At 46.0% G+C, this 24243-nt stretch overlaps 1 protein-coding gene and 1 non-coding gene across 13 annotated transcripts in view; one reads left to right on the forward strand and one right to left on the reverse strand.

Moving 5' to 3' along the window:
- PTPRT (protein tyrosine phosphatase receptor type T) overlaps positions 1-24243 on the forward strand; it is a 1057545-nt gene that overhangs the window by 949230 nt on the left and 84072 nt on the right. For 8 of the 12 annotated variants that reach the window (XM_059133123.1, XM_059133125.1, XM_059133127.1 and 5 more), the window contains one exon: positions 7908-8098. In XM_059133123.1, coding sequence (XP_058989106.1) covers positions 7908-8098 — 191 coding nt within the window. The remainder of the gene's footprint in view (positions 1-7907; positions 8099-24243) is intronic. The other 4 variants (XM_059133124.1, XM_059133131.1, XM_059133128.1 and 1 more) reach the window with 1 other exon arrangement.
- Positions 17623-17760, reverse strand: LOC131808740 (small nucleolar RNA SNORA43). Its single transcript, XR_009344939.1, has one exon. It is a non-coding gene; the product is annotated as a small nucleolar RNA SNORA43 (small nucleolar RNA).

Genomic DNA, 24243 nt, shown 5'->3' on the forward strand with positions numbered 1-24243 from the left:
CAGTCCCTTCCATGTTGATACAAATGTTGGTTATTCATCCTTTCTGATGGAGGCATAATACTCCATAGTAGATATGGACCACATCTTCTTTATCCATTTGTCTGTTGAACGGCATCTTGGTTCTTTCCACAGTTTGATGGCTGTGGCCATTGCTGCTGTGAACATTGGGGTACAGGTGACCCTTCTTTTCACTACGTCTGTATCTTTGGGGTAAATACTCAGTAGCACAATTGCGGGGTCATAGGGAAGCTCTGTTTTTAATTTCTTAAGGAATCTCCACACTGTTTTCCAAAGTGGCTGCACCAACTTGCATTCCCACCAACAGTGTAAGAGGGTTCCCCTTTCTCCACATCCTCTCCAACACATGTGGTTTACTGTCTTGTTAATTTTGGCCATTCTAACTGGTATAAGGGTGTATCTCAATGTGGTTTTGATTTGAATCTCCCTAATGGCTAATGATGATGAACATTTTTTCACGTGTCTGTTAGCCATTTGTATGTCTTCTTTGGAGAAGTGTCTGTTCCTGACTTTTGCCCATTTTTTGATGTGATTATCTGTTTTGTGTGTGTTGAGTTTGAGGAGTTCTTTATAGATCTTGGATATCAGCCCTTTGTCTGTAGTGTCATTTGCAAATATCTTCTCCCATTCCATGGGCTGCCTCTTGTTTTGTTGACTGTTTCCTTTGCTGTGCAGAAGCTTTTTATCTTGATGAAGTCCCATAAGTTCATTTTCACTTTTGTTTCCTTTGCCTTTGGAGATGTGTCTTGAAAGAAGTTGCTTGACTGATGTCGAAAAGGTTACTGCCTATGTTCTCCTCTAGGATTTTGATGGATTCCTGTCTCATCAAAAGTCACTATTAAGAAAATAAAAAGGAGACCCTCAGACTGGGAGTCAGGGACTTCCAAAAAATATAATGATAAAGGGCCTATATCATGATTACAACTCAATAATAAAATAACCCAGTTAAAAAAAAAAAAAAAAACAAATGGGCAAAAGATTTGAACAGACTCCTCACCCAAAGAAAGAAAACAAATGTCAAACTGGTACATAAAATACACATATTTAAATGACAATGAGATCCTACTATACAACCACTAGAATGCCTAAAGTTAATAAAGTTTACCTAAAATTAATAAAACCTTACCAAACAAGTGTTGGTGAGGAAATGTAGTAATCGGAACAAATTACTGCTGTTTGCAACATGGAAAAGCCTCAGAAGCCTCCTGCTAAGTGAAAAAAACACGATCATAAAACACTGTATGCTGTATGATTATATATACATTTACATTCCAGAAAAAGCAACTGTTACAACAGAAAACAGAGCAGTGGTTGCCAGGTGCCATGCCTGGAAGGGTTATGACTATTTGTAAGGTTCATATTTGAAGAGAAGTTTAGTTCATCTACCATTCCATCGAGTGAGAGCACATCCCGAGTGGCTTTGAAATGGGGGGTGTGGATCTACTGTGCCTCTGGGGTCACAAGTCTATACACTTTTCCTAGTTGAAGTCCAGAATTTGGAACTACAGAATACATTTTTCTTACAACAGGGCTCCTGAACACAAGCCAACTACTTCATCTGAAGCTTCACCAAAGAAACTGCAATCTCTTTCAACTCTAGAGGGAAAATTCCCCTAAGTTGAATCAGGCAAAAGGTGATTTTATACAATTTCAGAGATTTTTAAGAAATTTTGACAAAATGAAGTGTTCATCTTTATGCACATAGGAAGTGTGATACTGACATGATTAATGGATATTCCTCCCAAATTCTGATGCTAGGCTGGTTCACACACTTAGATTTCTGTGCTATTACAAGTTTATTTTCTTGAGGCTGATATTAGGAATGGTGTGGTTGAGGCATTGCCTGCTGGCAAGGTGTTACCTTGAGGCTTCTTCCAGTGGATCCCATTTTATAGCTATAGCGACCTTCTTAGATGATGTTGATGGTCATTGCCATTTCTAATTCCAATTACAAATAAAGATCTTAGTAACTTATCTGACATCTCATAGCTAGAAAGTTGTGAGGCCCATATTTGAAGCCAGATTTTGTCTTCAGATTCTGTGTTTTGACCCTGACATCTGCCGTTGCCACAGCGCTCACTGTGTTTGTGCTAATCACGTCTCCACTCTGAGGCAGTGAGCCAGCCTCATTCCCACCTCAAGCTCTCTCTCCAGGCTTAGACTCTCCCCTTTCAGCGAGCAGTCTCCAGATACTTACCCAACCACTCTTCATGCTCTCCTGCCCTAATGGCCACATGGATAGAGAGGAGTTGTGATGGATGAAATGAGAAATAGAGACTATAGGAATTTGGTTGGCTAGTGAAGAAATTCTGTCTGGATGCAGCGGAGGCTTCTGCTAAGATGAATGACTTAATCAAAGCTGTGTAGAAAGAACCATGGAGGCAGAAAGACCCGTGAGGAACCTGATTGGAATAGTCATGTCATGGGGTCTTGAACTAGGGCAGTAGCAGCAGGAATGGAATAAGATATTTAGATGACCATGGAGTGTGTCATGAAGGAAAGAAGGAGAGAAGCCCTAAAAGACTCCCCAGATGCCTCGCCAGTCTGAGATTCTCTAATGCCAAACAGCAGAGCTTGTCCAACATCAGAACAGCTAATGTTTCTTCACGACTTAACAGAAGCCAGGCATTGTCCACAAGCTTGCGAGCGGTCTCTCTTCAAATCTTTCACACTGACCTTCCCTATGTTATAGATGAAGACCCTGAGCTCAGACATTGTTATCTCTTGACCAAGGTCATGCTCATCTCGCAGGACGTGGCCAGGCTGTTTTTAAAATTGTTAGGTAAATGTTTTAGTGAGCATGAAACAAAAACTGGCATATTGCACCCATGATTTTATGTTTTATTATCATCCATAATGAAATAAATCTTAAAAATGTAGGACATTGGTTTTTTAAAAATTTAGGACATACTTGTATAGACGTACACTCTTTGGTCTTATAGCTACGGACCACATATAGCTATTTAAACTTAAATTGAAATTAAGGTAAAGTAAAAACTCAGTTCCTGAGTCACACAAGCCACATTTCAGTTGCTCAATAGCCACAGCGGGCTAGGGGCTACCACCTTGAACAGTGCAAAGGTATTACACGTTCATCATCGTAAAACACCCTATTGGGCAGTGCTGTGCAAGAGCTGTCTTCCACTAGATCGGTGTCTTTGACATTCACTGTAACTCTAAATCAGCTCTCTTTGGCACTTGACTTGGCTCTGGATAAGTCTATGTCCACCTGCACCTTCCGCCAGTCACCTGTCAGTGTTGAGCCCTGGAAATAGGGCTAGTCTGAAATGAAATGAGACTACACTAAAGTAAGTGCAAAATGCACATTGGATTTCAAAGCCCTAGCATGAATAGTGCTAAATAGGGATGCTGGGATGGCTCAGGTGGTTAAGCAACTGCCTTCAGCTCAGGTCATGATCCTAGAGTCCCGGAATTGAGTTCTGCATCGGGCTCCCTGCTCAGTGGGGAGTCTGCCTCCCCCTCTGACCTCTCCCCTCTTATGCTTTCTCAAATAAATAAATAAAATCTTGAAAAAAGAGAGAGTAAAATATGTCATTGGTAATTTTATAGTGACTCTATGTTGAAATTCTCTTTCATGTATTGGATCAAATAAAATGTATTATTGAAATTAATTTCACTTATCCCTTTTACCTTACTTTATTGCTATAAGAAAATGTTATTTGTATTTCCCTGATGCCAAGTGACATGGAGCGTATTTTCATGTGTCTCTTGGCCATTTGCATCTTCTCTGGGGAAATGTCTCTTCGTGTCTTCTGTCCATTTCTTGACTGGATCATTTGGGTTTTTTGGGTGTTGAGTTTGATAAGTTCTTTATAGATCTTGGATACTAGCCCTTTATCTGATATGTCATTTGCAAATATCTTTCCCATCGTGTAGGTTGCCTTTTAGTTTTATTGACTGTTTATTTTGCCGTGGAGAAGCTTTTTATCTTGATGAGGTCCCAATAGTTCATTTTTGCTTTTGTTTCCCTTGCCTTTGGAGATGTGTCTAGCAAGAAGTGGCTGTGGCCGAGGTCAGCTGAGGGTTACTGGAGGGTGGTGGGGGGGGGGGGATGGGGTAATTGTGTAATAGACATTAAGGAGGGAAGATGATGTGATGAGTACTGGGTGTTATATACAACTGATATATTCTTGAACAGTACATCTGAAACTAATGATGGCTAATTGAGTTTAAATTTTAGAAAAAAGAAAAATTTTAAATTACTTATATGGCTTGTGCTATATTTCCATGGGCCTCCAATAGACCTCTGCCCTATTGTGTGACTCAAGTGCTATTTCCCTTTTTCTTTCTCTAAATCTATGCTGTCCAATACAGTAGCCATAAACCACATGTGGATATTTAAATTGAAATGAATTAAAATGAAACAGAACTTAAAATTCAGTTCCTCAGTCACATTAGCCTTGGCGACATGCTCAGGAGACATCTGGGGTTAGTGGCTGTCGTACTGCACAGTACAAATATGGACCATTTCCATCATCGTGGGAAGTTCTATCAGACAGAGCTGATGCAGGTTGTACATAGTTGTGGCAAAAACCACAGAGGTGTGTGTGAGAGCCTAAAGCTTGAGAAACATTTCTGGGGTTCCCGGCTCTGCGGCACATCACCCTCCCATCTCCTGGGCACCTGTCCCTTCCCACCTCTGTTAGACTTGTTTATGCACACCTTATCTCTTCTTTCCTGCAAGGGCTATGGGGTGCTTATCTCCCTCTGAACACACTTTCCTCCACCTTCCTGTATGTACGCGGTGTCTAACACCATGCTTTGCACAATACAGGTTCTCAGTAAATATTTGTTAACCAGTTGGAGTGGCAGTTCATAGCAAGTAATTGGCAATATGTGGCTGGAGCTGGAGGGAGATCAATAATGCCTGGTAGCGGGGGGAATTAAAAAAAAAATAGAAAAGTCGAGACCAGAAGGGAAGGGAACTGGACAGTGGTGACGGGGGATCTCTTATGCATCACCCACCATCCCCTGACAGGCAGCCACAGGAGTTCCAGGGGAATTCACAGGCTTTAGGCAACAGCTAGTGAAAAGGTGCAGAAGACCCCCAAAATATGATTATGTAATAAATAAACATGCAAGACCCATGCATGGGAAGTTGAAATGGCATGAAAATTAAGGGTCTGGTGAGGAGAAAAATGAGCAGTGTTCTCTCCCTGGGCCAGCTGGTTTGAGTTACATTTTATGAGCAGCATGTGAATTCTAGCGCCCTTGTTGAATTAGCAGCCGAATCGCACATTACTTTTAAGGCTCCCTCTCGAATAGGAACATCATAACGTTTTTTAATTGGGGCTGATAAAAACGTAGCATTACTTGTAGGTTCCTGAGAGAAGTGAGTTGTGAAATTGGGTTTTCATTAAACCTAATGATGGGAAATTAAGTATAGTGCGTCTGGTGAAATGGGGTGTGATAAAAGGCATCACTTCTGCATTATCAGAGGTTAATAAGGGAATAGGTGAGGTAAGATACATTGGAAAAGGGAGTCCAACCTAGCTGAATTAATAAACCTTGAAAGCCCCTTGGATCTGAGTCTTCATAGCATCATTAGCACCGGCGTTGACGTTATTACAAATGTTACAGCGATACAAGTTGTTAAATTTCAAATGCATTTGTTTTCCATTCCAGTGTTGGTTTTGCTGACACCAAGTTTACAGTCTGTCTAGCAATGTGTTTAGGGAAAATATCCATATTGGTTTGGGGAACATTTGGCATCCTACAAAATTTGCCAGGTGCCCATTCCGAAGATGCCTTTCTCTGCCAGGGAGCCAGCCTCCTGGGCAGTCCACACCCCCAGGACCTCTGGGAGACCATGGGTGTCCAAAGACATCTGTCCCCATATGCGCTGGTGATTTAAGTGGGAGACACTCACAGGGCTCTGGGCACCAACTTCAGCTCCAGCTGTCCGGGGGATCGTGAAATACAGCATTTAGAGAAGCAAGCTCAAGTGCCCCTTCTCCATCCCCAGGCCCACCAGAGCATCACAGGAGTGATGGTCCCTAGAAGGAGGCCTCATACTTATGACAGCTGGGACACTTGCAAAAAATATATTTATATTATTTCTTTAAAGAGAGGAATTCTTAAAAGCCTTCAGCAGCTTCCCACTGGCTTGGAGATTCTCACCCATTTGCTGCCTCCTTGGGCTACCTCTCATCATCTCTTATAGCTTTGCCCCTTCACATTTCCAGCCACCACCTTCTCTCCATCCTAGCCTCCTTGCTCTTCCCTCGATGTGCTGGGCTTCTCCAGTTTCTGTTCTCCTGCTTCAGATGGTTCTTCTGGTCGGTCTGCTGTACCAGACGATCAAGTCGTGAAGGTGAAATCTTTGTGCTGTGCATTCCCAGTGCCCACCACAGTCCCTGGCACGTTGAGAGTGAGTTTCCAATAAATCTGACTCCTGATCCCATGGGTGTGGTGGAGAGTGGTAGCCACACCCATGTTTGTAAAGCTCTACTTTTAAACAATGCAGGAGAAGAAGTAAGGAGTATTTTTCTTCTGGGCAGTCAGGAAAGCTGTGCTAACATCTCACCTGGGCCCTTCTCCCCTGTCCGTAACCTGTATACTCTAGCTCTTTCTGTTAGCAGTCCTTTCCTTGCTTGGAACAGTTTTGCTCTTGCTGTCACAAAGAAAATGTCCCTTTTACACACAGAATCAATGTCTGGGGGATTATTGTGACATGAGCAACAGACAAGCTAAAGGAAACATGAATTTTGAAAAGACAAGTTGTAGAAAGTCAGGAACATATGCTAAAGCCTCCAGAGTAAACATGGCATGGGCTCAGTGGGGTACTTTGTGGATCCTGAAAATACGGGGGTGAGTCACATCAAATAGGACAGTTCTCAACTTGTGCATGCCACACCAGGAGGCTCTAGGGTGTAGACTGTCTGTGTCTCTGGGAGGAGGTGGGGGACACTAAGCCTAGATGGTTGTGAGAATGACGGACTAGCCCTGAAAGACCAGCAGTGGAAGCTTGCCAAGGAGTCAGTAGGGCAAGGATGTTGTTGTTCTGGTCCAAGGGAAATGGGGGAATTCACATCTAGCCCCAGCAGGCTATTTTCCAGGATGGCCAAGCTAGCAGAGGGTAGTTAGAACAGTCCAGTGGGCATGAAGATTATTTTGAAGCAGAGTACAGATCTTGAGAAAGGAGTTGGGGCATAGGACCAGGCCTGGGAGAAGTAGCTGGCAGGACTAAAGGAAGAGGTTTGGGCTTCCTTACCTGCCAAGAAGGTTCACTGACACTCCTGGATCAAGAGTGTTAAGTGATAGGGAAACTAGACCAACAGGCAGAAGGTGATCACTATTGCAGAGCCCACAGCTAGAGAAAGCAGCTGAATGCGTCAGGGGCGTTCCTGCTATCAGTTGGGGGTCCAAGACTGGTTTCAGTTCCTCTCAAGGATGGAGGCAAATGGACCAGGAGCAGACATGGGGCTCTGATCTCCAGACACCTGGGGCTCTTCTCACTTGCAGGCAGGCACCAGAGATGATTTCCAGGCATCCGCATTTCCTAAAGAGCTTTCTGGTTTCTCACTTGTTCTGGGGTTGGCCATGATTAGCCAAGACCACCCTTGTCAAGGACTGAGACAGACAGAGGATGATAAGCAACCTGGAATTTTGTCTCTGCTCCGCAATACGCACCCTTGGAATGGAAATAAACCAGGGGCTGTTGTGTTCTTTGGTTGGTTTGTCTTTTTGATTTTCTAAATCAACCGCCACAGCCACAGCCACGCAAGGGAAGCGGCATGTCTCTGTTCTTCCTGCAACTTCCTGATCGCCTGAATCCTGAATTAGTTCCCCCTGCCCTGGGGGAAGCAGGGAGGACAGAGGACGAAACTCTCATAGGTGATGCGTGTTTTGCCTCCTTCTCTTTGAAGCAGATGGCAGCCGTGGGGAGCTGTCCCAGCCTACCCTCACCATCCAGACTCACCCCTACCGGGCTTGCGACCCCGTGGAGATGAGCTATCCCCGGGACCAGTTCCAGCCTGCCATCCGGGTGGCCGACCTGCTCCAGCACATCACCCAGATGAAGAGAGGCCAGGGCTACGGGTTCAAGGAGGAATATGAGGTAAGAGACCAAGCAGCGTGCAGAGGTTTTACGGGTGCCAAATCCTTGCTACTCAAGGTCTGGTCCCCAGACCGGCAGTGTCAGCGTCACTTGGGAGCGTGCTGGAGAGACACCATCTCGGTCCCCTCCCAGACCTACTGAATCAACTTTGCATTCATACCTTCCTGCCGTAGGAAGACAGAATGGCTCAAACCCCAGCCCACCTGTTTAAAAAAAAAAAAAGCCAGTGACTTCTGGGAGACTTGCTTGCTCATAGTCACCTCTGGCCTTGTTATCTTGCTTCTGCCGTGTTCTCAACACCCATCCCACACCCCCCACCAAGTCCCTGTCACCTCTGGTGTCTGCTGTCTTCCCTCTCTCTGTACCTTCTCCGCACCCCTCCTCAAGCCTTTCCTCCCTCCCCAGAGCATCGCTACGGCAAAGGACTTTGTGAGTAGCACTTGTGACTGAGGCTTGAGGAATAAGAGAAGGTTATTCTTATTGCAGCAAAGTTCAGAAAATGCTTGAAAAGAAGTCCTCCTGAGTTTCTGGTCTCCTGACACAATGTCTGTCCAGTCCCTCTGAAAAGTCCTTTGTGCTGTCTGCAAATTTTCCTGTTTTTCTTTTTTTGTTTGTTTGTTTGTTTGCTTGCTTGTTTGTTTGGCTTTTTTTTTTTTTTCTTCCCTTCCTCCCAGCAGCCTGGAAAAGAATTCCTACGCTCCCCTCACTATTATGCAGAACAACTCAAGTTTCTCTGTCTCCCTCCTTTTGTTTGAGACCTGGTCCATTAGACCTCACCTTTTGCAAAGAATAAAATAAAATAGGAGGAAAAACTCATTAAGATGTTTTCCTGAACTAAAGAAGACCTCATGCCCCTGGAGGAATTTTGCAAGCCTCTTCCAGAAGCCAGCTCTGAAAACAAGCCTTTCTTTCTCTGATTCTCCTTTTCCTCTCTCTCTCTCTCTCTCTCCTCCTTCCTTCCCAAAATATCTTTCCAGCATCTACTGTATGCCAGGCTCCGAGTTATATGTACTAGTTTTTTGTGGGTGGGTTTTTTTTTCCCACATGCAGCATGTGCCCCAAATATGCTTGCTTGAGTTACACTGTGTGCAGTGGGAAGGCATTGACTCAGACTCTACACATTTGGAATTCTTGATAATGCAGGCTAAGTTTATCTCTCAGACTATATTCTGAGAAAGAGCTTACCAAGCAGTATTTCACAAGCTGTGTGAGGTCATGAAATTGTGCTAAATTGGGGGTCCAGACAGCCAGATTCCAACACAATAAACTGTGTGAGATTAGCATATCATTTTGCTACCTGCGTTTTAAGATTCTTTATTAGTTGAATGGAGAGTTTGGATAAGGCGATTTCTAAGGGACCTGTCCGGTCCTAAAACTTTATGAGCGTATAAAACACGGTGGCAGGGGGGCGTATTTGACACATTTATGAGAACAAAAACGTTTATGTCCATGGGTGTGAGTAATGACCAGCTCAAGAGAACGTACATTTAATTTCAAATATGGTCCAAGTTAAAGACCTTTTTCATAGGCTCCATCTACAGATTTTGGAAGAGAATTGGGATAATAGTTGGAGGAGATGATCTCATCACCTTCCATCCCTGGGCCATATTTCCTAGGGGTTTTGTTGAATAGTCCGAGCCCCTGAAAGTGTTACACACACATGCTTATGCACACCTATGTAGATCTGCCTGGCGAGTAAATATCAGGAGAATGTGTGCTGTTAGTAAGGCACTTTTAGTGTCATGGTGGTTCAGTAAGTCATTAGTCCTACTATTTCATGTTTTAAGGTTTGCATAGCATTAAGGGAGACAGATGACTTATCAGAAAGAGGAACAAATAGTCAAAGACCAAGAAACACTATTCTAGAACCTGCGTTCTAACATTTGAAAACACAAATACAAACACATTTGACTCCTTTAGTGAATTTCTTTCCAGAATGAGATCTTTTTTTTTTTTTTTTCTTTTTTTGCAAGTATCCATCCCTGTGTGATAGGATTTGGGTTGATCTTTAAAATTTATTTTTGTGCCTTTTTGCATTTTCCAAACTTTCTGGCATGGAAACGGTCTACTTTTATAGTGAGAGAGAAAACAGTGCCTGTTTTTCCATCATTTAGTCCCCAGACGGAAACATCGCTAACTAGACGAACCTTGCATTCAATCTGTTCAGATTATATTAATCAGTTAACTGGGATGTTTAGCTTCTAGTTAACACATTTTCTGATTAACTGGAAATGAATTGGGAAGCGTTATTTTATGGAAAGCTTTCCATGGTGTGCCTGTCCCCTTTCCTAGACTCTAGCTGGATATTGCTTTGATCCTCAAAGCTCCCATGATGTCTAGAATCTATGTAATGGCTATATGAGTCACAGGTCTGCTTGAAGACTGTGCTCCTTTATAGACATAAGGATCCTCGGCCTCCAATTCTACTATCAAACCAACATGCTATGTGCTCTTTCTTGCCTGTCTCTCCTGCTCAAGTTTTTGTTTTGTTCTGTTTTGTTTTGTTTTGTTTTTCCATACAAATGAATGGATTTGACAAGTTGACATGCAAGTTGACCTCTCGGGGGTACCTGGCTGGCTCAGTCAGTTACGTGTCTGACTCTTGATTTCTGCTCAGGTCATGCTCTCAGGGGTCATGGGATCGAGCCAGTGAGGAGTGGGTCAAGTGTGGAGTGGGTCACTGTGCTCAGTGAAGAGTCTGGTCAAGATTCTCTCTCTCCCTCTGCCCCTCCTCCCACTCGTGCGCTCCCTCCATCTCTCAAGTAAATCTTTAAAAAAAAAAATAAGGTGTCTGAAATCTTGACAGGGGAGGCTCTAGGGCTGGGGCTGAAATCATGAGAGAGTGTCTTTGCTTTCATATCTAGTGATTGCTGCAGGCTGTCTGCTGGGATCTTAGTAGGATTGCTGGCAGGAACAGGCCTGGACTTCCTCACAGCCTGGTAACCTCAGGATGTTGGACTTTTTACATGGTAGCTCATAGCTTCAAAGGTGAGCCTCTTAGTGACCGAAGTAGAAAGTACATCATCCCTTGTGACCTAACTTGGAGATCATAAAGAATCACTACCACCTCATTGTATTGGTCATAAGCAAGCAATAACGGCCTCTATTCTAGAGAAGTGGAATTAGACACCTTCTCTTTGAATGGACAGAGAGGAAGTTGCAGAACAGGAGATATTAGCAAATACAAGTTTTGGATGATCCAGCCTCCCACACGTACCATGGAAAAAGAAAGAGTAGAGCAAAGGAGGGAGATGGTATATTCCAGGGACAGAAAGTAAGTGGGGTTCCAATATTAAATAGGGTAGAAAGGTCATCCTTAATTAAAAGATAAGCTTTGAGCAGAGACATGGAGGAAGAAATCTAGAGGAAGTATGTTCCAGATCAGTGCAGTACACGGAGGCCAAGGGTAGACTAATAGACATGAGTAGAGTAATAGAAGATGACATTGGAGAAATAAAGAGGGATCTGACCATATAGTGCCTTATAAGACTTTGCAAGGACTTTGGCTTTTACTCTGAATGAAATGCAAAGCTACTGCAGAAATTTGAGAAGACAAATTACCATCGGACATTATTTTGAAATGCTCTTCCTAGCTACTGTGTTGAGAAGAGACATAGGAAGGCAACAGTAAAATTAGGGAGACCAGTCATGAGGCCATGGCAGTAACCCAGGTGAGAGATAAAGGTGAGGCAGTGGAGATGGTGAGAAATGGTTGGATTCTGGATATATGTTGTAGATAGAGCCAACAGGATTTCCTAATACATTGGCATGGCATGTGAAAGACAGAGAGGAACCAAGAGTGGCTCCAGGGCTGTTATCTGAGCCACTGGAAGGATGGGGTTGTCACTAATGGAGATGGGGAAGCCACAGAGAGAAGAGACTTGGGGCCAATGGAACAAATGGGAGTTCAATTTTGAACTGAGTTTGAGATGTCTATTAGACCTGATAGTGGAGATGGATAGTAGGTGCTTGGATATATATTAGTCTGGAATTTGGGAAAGAAGCCTGAGTTGGGGAGAAAACTTCTGGACTTACTGTCATATAGATAACATTAAAACCATAAGACTGTTCAAAGTCAGGAAGCAAGTGAGTACTGACAGAGATGATAACCAAGGACTGAGTCTTGTGGAATTTCAGCTCAATGTATAAGTGCTCTCCATAGAGTAGACATTGTACTAGGGTCTAGGAACTGGGAAGAGACAGAGCTCTTGCCTTCTGGGAGAATTTGAGCCAATTCTTAGACACAGGCATATAAACTGATCACTTTCATATCTTGGCAAAATGTCACAGTAGAGTGCTGTGGGAACCCTTGGGTGGTGGCATGCATTCAACCTAGCCTGGCGATGGGTGGCCACCGGCTTTCCAGAAGACATAAAGCCTTAACCAAAGCTTGAGAAATAGGAATATTCAGAAGAAAGCAAGGAAGGGTGTTCTGGGCAGAGGGACTAGACCAGGTATGGTGTGGAGATATGCATGGCAGTTTGAGTGAAGAGAACCAGAAGACGCCGAAGCAGTTTGGTACACAAACTATGTTTGGTGCACGAAGCATGGAGGGAGAGAGGGCTGGAATTATCAGAAGGAGTGGGCTGGGGTAGGGAAGCAATGCGACACTTGTCAGGCTAAGGAGTTTGGATTCTATTCTAGGGGTCATGCAAAACCATGGAAGGGAGCAGCAGTTTTTTTGTTTTGTTTTTTTTTTAAGTTGAATTAGCCTTTTAGATATAATTGTTTGGCATAGATCAGAGCAGGGAGACCAGGGGCAGGTAGGCGAGTAGGCGGCTGGGACACTAATTGAAGGAAAAGATGGAATTGCTCAAACCAGGAGACTGGGCCCAGAGCCCAGACAAGCCCACACACATTTTCTCATGTAGAGACATAAAATCAGCTCGCGCTCTTTGGCATGTAAACTTGAGTCTCTCGGTATATATATTTTAAGTTCAATGACTTGAATTCACATAGGAATCGTTCTGAGTGTATCGTCAAAATGCCTGGATTCAAGTCCTGTCTCTTTCATTAAGTATCTGGGTGACCTTGGGCGGTCATTCTTTCTTGGCCTCCATTTCCATATTTATGTAATGAGGGGAAAGGGATTGGTCCAAGTGATCTAGAAAATGTTTATGTCCCACAAATTTTGTGAGCCTAAGTAAGAACTAATTTTCTAGGCCAGCTGGATCTCCCTCCTATTGATAGTTCTACCGGACCCCCTTTCTGGGGCTACCACCACCCCCGCCCCCCGCCATATAGTTATATCTCAAGCCCTAGCAACCATGACTGGCCAGGGGCCCTCAGTTCCCAGGAACTCGAGGAGACCTAAGGCATATTAACTGCACCTCCCATACAAATATGAGGCCTGGAGGTTTTCAGTCTCGGCCACACATTAGAATTATGTGGGGAAATTTTAAAAACACCAATGCCCAGGTTATTCTTCAGACCAATTAAATCAGAATTCCCGGAGGTGGGATCCAGAGATCTGTATTTTCTAAGCTCTCCTGATTAACTATAATGCACTTTCAAGGTTAAGGGACACTAGTCTAAGGTGGCCCATGGAGTCCCCAGTGCATGCCCTGCCTGTGCCCCCGGACCCATCACCTCACCTGCTCTACTTATTGCTGGTCACATCTGATGCCAGGGGACATGTGATAGCCCCTCCCAGAGGCAATGGAACCCATCCGCATGGAAGCTAAGAGGCCTCCGTCCCTGATCTTGGACTACAGAGTCTTCACTCCTCCCTGTCCTGTTTCTTCCAGCCTAGATTCTCCCACCTTCGCCAGCTACAAAAAACAAAAAAAAACAAAAAAACACCCTAGCCTGCCAGTAAATGCTAGGAGATGTTGGCTGGAGAGAGGGGTTGTCTGTGAGCTGGGTAAGCCCAGGCATCATCACGGTCAGAAGAGTAGCGGGCTCGGAGAAGATGCAAAACAACAGGAAGTAGTGACTTTGCCATGGGAAGCATTTGCATCCCAGTCCAATCCAGGCAGTCTGTCATCGTAATGAATGATGAGTCCAGTAGGGAGGCCAGAAGGTATCTGGTTATTACAGGCCCATTAAGACTATTTAAGGCAACAAGGAACAGCTGTGAGGAATAGGACACAGCCCTAATGGAGAGCAAACATTTGTTCATTCTCCAGCTCTGGATGGACGTGCCTCACGCATGGCTGCTGGGGGACAAAGCTAGTGTTGCCATGTTTCCCCTAGTCATCTGTGGGTGATAGTGGCAGGCAGCCTTGGCATGGGGCGTCACCATGGAGATTGATGCTTCGGCACAACCCAGGGCCCCCTTCTCTGCTCAAAGCCAACCTGAGCAGAAGCAGGGTAGACCTTCTGCTTCTCCCACAATGTTTTCTCTCGGTTGATAAAATTAGTCATAGAGCATCCCGCAGGCAGGTGACTCCAAAGAGATTCTGGTCTCCCTCCTTAATTTTCAAATGAGGGTGATTCCGGGGAGGGACCTGGGGAATTAGCAGCAGGTGCCCCAGCCACAAAAGGGAAGACCATGGCTGTTCTCTAACTCTGGGAACTCCTGGTGACCAAAATAGGAAAACATGGACTCCACCTGCTCATTTCACTCCACTCCCCGTGACTGAAAATAGGGAGAAAATGGGCCCTTTCCAGAGGGTGGCCCAAAGACATCAGTAGACCACGTGGGTTTGGACTTGAGAGATTTTCTTGCAGGAAAAAGCTCACGTAGGAGAGACTTAACTCAGTGCTCTCTTTTGAGCTTATTTTTATTTTCTACTTATAATTCTCTTTGTAACTGAACAAACAGTATATTCTGCATTTGATATGAGAGGCCTCCATAACCAAGTGAGTAATTTTCAGGTGGTAACAGAGAAAAATCTCTTGACCAAGAGTTAAGACTTGGTTTTTTATCTGTTCCTGACATGCTGGGGGGTCTTGGCCAAGACTGTTCCATCCGTGGGTCCCCACCGCACCTCCTGTGAAATATTTGACTGCAGAGCATGGACTTCTGCACTATGCTTCTATTTTATGTGGCTAGAAACACTCACTGAGTGCCTACTGTATACCTTGCACTGTTTGGAGCCCCAGAGATAGTTAGAATGCTCAACAAAGGAAATGAAGTCCCCACTTTAAAGGAAGATCATGTTCTTACCACAGCCTGTACTTAGATAACAAATCCCAGTTAAAAAGTTTTGTAGCAGGTGAGTAAGGCCAGCCCAGGATGTGGCTGGTGGGGGGTGGTTGGGGTGGTGTTCGCTTTTGCTTTTTGTCAGTCATTACTTCCAAGATCAATCAGAATCTTGACAAAAGATGAGACACTGCATTGAAGAAAAGTAGGAGGGTGGGTGGAGGAAAAGCCTGAGTGCTGGGGCTTGGAAACATGAAATGTTGCAAACCAGTTCTTGGAAGAGAAACAAAGATGCCCGCCCATGAAAAGAGAAATAAAAATGAAACCAGCTGGGAGATAAAGAGGAATTTGACACCCCTTGCCCAGTTTTCCTGGATGAAATTAACAAGACCAATAGTCCTGGCTTGTAACAACCCTCCCTTCACTCTGGCTGAATTTGTTTCAAGAAAGAGCTGTTAGCCCAGAGACAGCCACCCAGAAGCTCATGCACAAAGACAGAGGCAGTGTGTGGAGGGGACCATAAGTCAGTAGTCGAGAGTGGGATGCAGGGATCCCCCAGATCATGGGTTCAGAGCTGGGAGGAAAAGAGGTACCCTCGTAGGAGCATCCCCAGGAGACAGTCGGCGTTGTGAGGGCAGGACACATTCTTGCTCCTCTCTCTTCTACTAACCATCTGCAAAATATATATGAATACTAAATATCAACTTCATTGAATTACAGTGTGCTGACAAAAGGCTTCATGATTAAGAATAGTTCTATCCAGGAAAAAAATAAGGGGGGGGGCAGTATTTTTTTTTTTTTAAGATTTTATTTATTTACTTGAGAGAGAGAGAGAGTGAGAAACCATAAGCTAGGAGAGGCAGAAGGAGAAACAGACTGCCCCCCACCCTTTTAGGTTTTATTTATTTCCTTGAGGGAGAGGAAAAGGCAGTATTTCTTAAAGAAAGACACCAACGCAGAATGACTCCCACATCTCTGGGCTGTCTGTGTAGGGACACCGAGTATTTGCCTTAAAATTTAAGTTGACTCGTCCCCAGAAATCTGCTGCTCCCATTTACCTTATTCCTAAGACAATGGTTTCCAAACTGTGACATGTGTCGGAATCACCTGGAGAGTCAGGAAAGAACATTAGGACACAGGGTCGTTGACACGGGACAGGGCCCAGTCCTCTGCATTTGGCCACGTCCCCTAAGAAATTTGAATGACTACCAAAATTTGAGAACCACAGTCGTAAAATTTCTTTTTAAAAGAAACCTTGAGCTTTTAATGGGGGGCTTTTTAAATGGTGCTCTGGGACTCTACACACAGACACGCACTCAACTCTTCTGCCTTGATCAGCACTCCTGTCACAGACAAATACCCCCATCGTGCTGCCATCTGATTTTCTACTCGGCTACCCCGGCAGAACTCATAAATTACCGTCTACTTAGTGACATGGTCGCAATAATATTTGCTCTCCTGATGCCACTCTGAGTAGATGTCATTAGTTATCCTCTCCTGCCTTCCCCATCCACATTTATAATCCCTAAGGCGTGGGCTTTTTAGTGCAGAAAGAGACATTGTTGCAAGCTTGGGCCCTGCCGGGCCAGCCGGGCCACCGGGAACTCACACAGTTCCTTAGGGTGAAAGAGCGAAAGGTGCACGTGTCTCAAGATACTTGTTCATAATATATACAGAACTGCCTACCAAATAGATGATGCTGCCTCAGACGTGTGGCTCTTGTACTGTGCACAACCAGTACAGCTGTCCATGGCAGCCCTTCCCATCTACCAGCCAGCAGGGGACTTCAGTTAATATTAGTGTTTACTGAACTCATGGACCTCCATGGAGATCAGACCTTGGGCCTCCAACACTTCACAAAACTTTCTCTTTCTTTGAATACTCCATCTTACCTGTTCCTAGGGTGAATGATTTGTCCTGCTTTGTCCAGGATGGTCCCAGTTTTAAAATGAAATCCTACAACCCCGGGAAGCCCTTTTGTCCAAGGCAAACCAGGATGGATGTTGCAAAGAGCCCCCATCTTTGGTCTTCTGACAGTAAATTGGATGTTTGTGATGAAAGGGAGGCAGAGAGTGAGTTCCAGAAGTAAGCCGTGGGTGTCTGTAAGCACATCCTTAGGCAAGACAGGGAAGGACGAGACCCCAAACACCTGCGCACCCGACATGGTGTAGCAACCTACCATGGTTGCCTCCGGTAGTCACGAATCATCACCAAACTCCATGAGGTGTATTTGCTTTTCATTGTTTTAAGTTCACATGCCATCAAACCCACTGCGGGGTGGGGCAGAGGTGTACATTCCCTAAGTTTTCACAAATGCATAGAGTCACGTAAACACCAAGAGGCACAAGAGTTCAGCTGGCAACAACCTCCCCTCCCTCCCCCACAGAGTCAACCCTTCCCCCACCCCTAACGTGAAGGGTGTATTTTTTTCTTTTTAGTATGTTAGGCTATAAACCATTCTTAGTGCTCACTATTCTGAGTGCTGAGCATAAAAACAGCCACTTCCTCTTTGCCTCCACGTCCCAAGTGGAGCACAGCCGCTGAATCTGTGGCACAGGCAGGTCCCCACTGCACCCCCCGCACCCCCTGCCCCCAGCCTGAAGGCCAGGCTCAGAAATGTGGCAGGGCTGGGAAGGGCAGTTATTGACTTAATGTTCAGAAAAGTTCATGGAGACCAGGAGGGACAAAATATTCCCTTCTAGTCTGTCTGCCTTTTGCAAAGCCCTGCCTTTTCCCTGACTCATTAGGCACCGCCGGTGGACAAGAGGCATTCCTGACAAAAATGAAGGAAAGAGGGGATGTGGAGAAAGGGGACCCCTCTTCCACTGTTGGTGGGAATGCAAGTTGGTGCAGCCACTTTGGAGAACAGTGTGGAGATTCCTCAAGAAATTAAAAATAGAGCTTCCCTATGACCCTGCCATTGCACTACTGGGTATTTACCCCAAAGATACAGATGTCGTGAAAAGAAGGGCCATTTGTACCCCAATGTTCATAGCAGCAATGGCCACGGTCGCCAAACTGTGGAAAGAACCAAGATGCCCAGACGAATGGATAAGGAAGATGTGGTCCATATACACTATGGAGAATTATGCCTCCATCAGAAAAGATGAATCCCCAACTTTTGTAGAAACATGGATGGGACTGGAAAAGATTATGCTGAGTGAAATAAGTCAAGCAGAGAGAGTCAATTATCATATGGTTTCACTTATTTGTGGAGCATAACAAATAGCATGGAGGACATGGGGAGATAGAGAGGAGAAGGGAGTTGGGGGAAATTGGAAGGGGAGGTGAACCATGAGAGACTATGGACTCTGAAAAACAATCTGAGGGGTTTGAAGGGGCGGGGGGTGGGAGGTTGGGGGAACCACGTGGTGAGTATTAGGACAAAGATTGCATGGAGCACTGGGTGTGGTGCAAAAAACAATGAATACTGTTATGCTGAAAATAAATAAATAAATAAATAAATAGATAGATAAATTAAAAAAAAAAAAAAAAAAAAAGGAAAGACCCAGGGGAAAGGGTGCCTCCTGGTGGAGACCCTCCAAAGTATGCCAGAGAATGCCGTATGGCAGGCATGTTGGGGAAGTCCTGGCAGTCTGGACAGCTCTTGGAGAAAGTAGGCCATCAGCTGTGCCCCGAGGCAGCAGTCAGGAAGTGCCTGGTCAGCATTCCCTGGGCCTGGTTTTACTGTACCCCAGGGCATATCCTACCCAATTATCTCCAAGGATACAGTCAAACCATATGAGGAACATCGTAACTGGCAGAATCTGCCAAGGATAGGCGGTGCACAGGGAAATGAAGTGGCAGGGCACTCCCCGCCTTGGGTGGCAGCTGAGTTGCTCCTGGGAGGTCTGTGTTCTGACATTTCACTATTTGGGCACAGTGGAAAGAGGCTTAGGTGAAAAGACGAGTGTGCAACGAAGGATGGCCAGCTTCAGAAAGGACCCTCCTCTCTCAGGAGAGCGAAGCCAACAGGTTGAAGGAACCAGCCAGACAGCAGGGGCCATTCCTGGTTAGAGCAGGGAACTAAAGTAGTAAGTGGGGAAACTGAGGTAGTTTCCACTGTCCAGTGGACTGATTCAGCACAGCAGGGCCTGCAAAGCCTAGGACCCCCACGGGGGTCTCTCTAGGTAGGTGGAGTGTCTGGCTTACGGAGCTCCGTGGCTGGGAGCGGCGAAGCTGGATGGGTGAGCGGGAAGGTCGCAGTCACAGGGAGAGTTAGGAGGTACCAGATCTCAATCTGACCTTCAAGTCTGTGAAGCCTGGCAGCAGGGATGAAGGGAGGGTTCATGAGACAAAAGCTCCGAGCCACTTATCGCGCTGTTGGGACTGGCTCAGCCTCCTCATCTGGAAACATGTCCGGAGCATGTTCACTGGTGTAGAATAAAACTTGTACTCGTGGCGGTGGTTCACCGACCACCACTGCACGCCACTCCCTCCCCCGCCCACATTCTGCGTCACTTGCTTGCTCCTATTCTCTAGACCCCAGAGAGCAACCCCCCTTCCAGCTCCAGAACACACCAGGCTCATTCCATGTCAGGGTCTTTGCACTTGCTCTTGCTTCAGCCCTAGAATGTTCTTCCCCCTGCTTTTGCCACGGCTGGCTTCTGCTCAACGTTCAGTGTTCAGCGCCAGTGTGTTAACAAGACACACGTAGGAACACACCTGGTGTTGAGCAAGCCAGGTTTAAATCCTGCAGGATATCTCAGTAAAAGGACATGAGAAATGGCTCTGAGGCTGTGGGCTGTGTTGGGGGATACGGGGCTTTGTTCGGGATTGGGCATTGTGAGGCAGTGGTAAGATTCGGGACCTTAATAAATCCTAGCTCTAAGAAGAGGACGCTGGACAGAGGCTAAAGCTGTGAGTGACAGAGGAGCAGCCATCTCTCCTATGACCCAAGATAGGTGGAGCTTTGGTCATATTTTTTTTTTCTTGGCTTGGACAATATTCATACTGTGTCTGTTTAGTTAGGACCACACCGTGGTCATTTGTATGCCTTGCCCCATCTTGGCCTCAGAGTAGCCTCTGAAATTGGCATTCTGAGAAATTGTTTATGCTCAAGAGTAAGACACCAGCATCTGGCTGTGAGTGCTTGGCCAGCTGCTTGGGCTTGCTGCGTTCTTTCTCAAATGTCACCTTTTCAAAAATGCCCTAAGCAGTCCATTCTATCTGAAGCTGTCCCTTGCTCCTAGGTGCTGTCTACACTGGCACCTTGTATATTGCCATGAACACACTGGGATATACTGGTTTATAAACAGTAATTATCTTGTCTGTTCGTTTATTGTCTGCACCTTCCCACAACTAGAACTAAGTTCCTTAGATCCTGGGTGCCATGTTCGTTGCTGTTATTTCTAGAACCCAAGAATGGCGTGTAGCACCCAGATGGTTGCTATGGAACAGAGGGAGAGAGGGAGGGCGGGAGGAGGGCGGAGGAGTGGAGGGAAGATGGATCCACTCAACTCGTGCGCTCAGGCAAGTCATTTCCTGTTTCTAGACCTCACTTTGCCGATCTCTAAAGTGAGGCGACAATTTTCTCAGAAGATCCTTCCACGTCTGACTTTTGAGGATTCTGTGAACGCCACAGCTCAGACCTCCAGTGATGAGGACATCCCCACACGCGTCTTCTAGGATATCCCCCAAATGATTGCCTTAGAAAAAGCAACACTGTTGAAGAGTAGGAAACATTTCCACACTCAGAGAAGAGTGTAAAAATAGAGCTCGCACTCTCGGGAGAAGAGAATGAGAAGAGGAAAGCAGAGATTGATAATGGATGATTATAATGAGATGGCAATTTTGGCTTGAAAAGAATGTGATTAGCTCCTAATGACCGCCGCCATTCCCTAGTCAATCTACTGTAACTAGCCACTAATGTAAAAATAATGGCCCTCGGCTGGCTCACTTTGAAGATGGAGATGAGTCTCCCTTTCATACTTTTACCCCTTCATATATTTTTTTTTTCCTTCAAGAGATTGTCCCCTGTTACATTGCAGCTCCCTAAAAAGGGAAATGGACATATGATCAAAGTCTGCCAATTAGGGGGTCATTACTGCTCACTCCGAGGTGGCTCTGTTAGGCCTCGCCTCCTCTACCTCGGTCAACAGCATCGTGGCCCCCAGGCTCACCCCTCCTCCCCCAGCGCCACCGAGGGACACAGAGAGCCTCCCAGGGCTAGGTCAGGGGCCCGTGTGGTTTCCCAGAGAAGGGCCACTTATCACAACTGCTTTGCTCAGCTTAAGATTTTTCAAAGGATATCGGCATGCTGGGTGCACCCTGAAGGTTATGGCCTGGATGTTGAGATGACTCCCAAATTGTGCCATTTAAGGACTCCGAGCATGGACAGGGATCTTCATCAGATCTCTGCAGTATCACAGCACAGAGGAGTATGATAATTCTGTGGGTCCCCCCATGGCATAGGGCAAAGGCAAAGTACGTGGAGGCAGAGGAAACAAAATACTATCCAAACTGTCCATAAGTGGACAGGAAGAATTATGAGGTAGTGAGCTCTCTGTCACTGAGTGTATCCAAGTAGCTGATGCTACAGATCAGCCTTCCCACTGCCCAGAAGGTCACTGTGGAAGGGGATACAACCAGATAGTTTTTAAGATCACGGACACCTCTGAGATTAAAGAGAACACACAGAAACCACCTCACCCACTAATGTTTTCAACCATCTGTCCACCCCATTCATTTATTCCAAAGGGGATTCAGGTAGATATGAAATACAGGCCAGTGTCAGTCTCTAGAGGTAGAGACAAGAACAAGAAGCTGCCCTTTTCCTGGAGTAGCCCATCATTAGGTTGGGAGACAGGACTTCCAAATTATTGGATGTAAAGGAGTCCATCCGATAATAGAAGTGACCCACTAGCTGGGGAGGAAGTGGAGTGCTGGGAGGAGTAGCAGGGATGGAGGTTTCACGAAACAGAAGATGCTTGAAATGGGTTTTAAAGGGTATGGAGGAGCTTTCCAGGCAGACTCAGGTGGAAGAGAATTTCAGGCAGAGGGAACAGCATAGATAAAGTCCGCCTCGGAAGTCTGGAACACCTGAAATGGTCTGTGGCCTTGCATTTGGTTCCCTATCTTTAGAATATTAGCCTAAGGGCAAGCAATGAGGCTGGAGGGGCATGTAGGATCCTTGTATCGAAGACTTTGGAATTTATCCTGAAGATAATGGCAAGGGGAGTAACTGGGTCCTGTTCGCATTTTAGAAAGATCTCTCTGATTACAGTGGAGAATGGATTGGAGGGGACAAGACCAAAGCAAAAGAAACTAGTGAGGAGACTCGTGGAAAAGTGTTTCTCCAGGTAAATTCATTATTTGCAGGAAGAGTGGCTGTGCATTAGAACCACCCAGGGAGTTTAAACACTGCGGACAGCCTGTGTCCCATCCCCAGGGAGTCCGATGAAATTTAATAGGGCTGTGACTTTGGGAGTTTTGAAGCTTCCCCAGACGGTTCTAATGTACAGCCATAACAAAACCTTCAGCGAACCATAATCTAAGCCCTAGCACATAGTAGGTACTCAACAGATTCCCCCCCCCAAATAATGATGAAAATATTTGAAGTGTCCTATTCATGGCTTCCTACCACTTTCGTTGGTTGGATATCATGGAATGAACAGTTGGCCTCGATCACACAGAGTTTCCAGTAGAAAAACCGACCCCAGAGTACCCGCTTCAACCTTGAGAAGTCCAGTGTTGCCGGTGAGACAGTCATGGCCCGCCACTGCAGAGAGCCAGGAATAGATGGGCCTGGCAGGTTGTCTGAAACAGCAGGAGCTACTGGGCTGGGGCAGGAGGGTGAGGCCCCGGAGCTAGACTCTTTGGGTTCTAAGAGGTACATGCAAAAGCAAGAACCACTTGCAGTCTAGGGATGCCCTACACCGATGGCGAGGGGGACGCAGGGTGATGTCATTTGTAATGAAGAGGAAGGGAGCAGGAAGAGGACGAGGGAAAAAGGAGAGACCGGCCCTCTGGAAAGTGAGCACTTCTCTCTCTCTGCGACCTTTGTCACACTGATATTTCGGGCAGAGATTGGTGCCCAGAGCCCAGCACCTGCTTCGCTTCTCCTCTGGGATGCTTAAGGGTTTGTGACACACACAGAATAAAATTCTGATCAATTAATAGCTGGGAAGACACTCTAGTACGTGGGTCTGAAACCCTGGGGAAGGCGAACTTGGGAGAACACAGCTTAGCCAGGCAGCCTAGGCAAGGGTCTCCCACCCCATCTCCTTTCCATCTAGAATGGCGAGGTAGCAGAAGGAGCACCAGTTCTACCTTCCCAGCCACTGCGGAGCTGAGGATCCCAGTCATGCTTCTAGAAGAAAGGTCAACAAAGGGCAGCCACAGGCTAAATCCCACCCGACACCTGTTTTCGTAAATTAAGTTTCATCAGATCCTACCCAGCTTTGTCTGGGACTGCGTTCCCTCTGCAACCACAGACCGTGAGTGCAGGCGGCACAGAGTACTTGGCCTGCAAAGCCCAGGCTGCTGACCCGTTACAGGAAGTTTGCCAACGTCTTCTCTAGAAGACCCACCCAGGTTGGCTTAACACACGGGAGATTGGAAGCAAGAAAGGGGGTACTGTGAATGAGCTGGGCTTTTCCTAGGCAGTGGTCCTGCATGCCCACTGATGGGTGGCATTTCTGACCATTCGGCTGGTGGGCTTGTTGAGGCTGAACCTCGTAAGGGATGGATGGACAAAGGCAAGGCGAGCGTAATGAGATGAGAGGATGCTGGTCTCCCCCGCACTGCAGACAGGGGTGTTAGACTGAAGGAATCACAGATCCAGCCTCAGAAGCAGTGCCCAGCCCTCAAGCAGGGCACTCGGCCCATGCCGCAGGCTGCGGGGTGGAAACAGGAATCAGATTGTGGCCCGGCCCTCATGCTGCTGCAGTTTCCCGACCACTGTTCCTGCTCTCTTAACCGCCCAGCGTCCTTTTCTGTGAGATTAGTGACTGTACCCTCCCTGTGTTGCCACCACACTCGGCTCCTAGCTCTCTCAATCATTCCACGTGGTTGTTGACTTGTCTGTCTCCTCTTGGATTGATGACTCCCAACCCTT

Source organism: Mustela lutreola, chromosome 9 (assembly GCF_030435805.1).
Source record: "Mustela lutreola isolate mMusLut2 chromosome 9, mMusLut2.pri, whole genome shotgun sequence".
In the NCBI taxonomy this organism is placed as follows: domain Eukaryota; kingdom Metazoa; phylum Chordata; class Mammalia; order Carnivora; family Mustelidae; genus Mustela; species Mustela lutreola.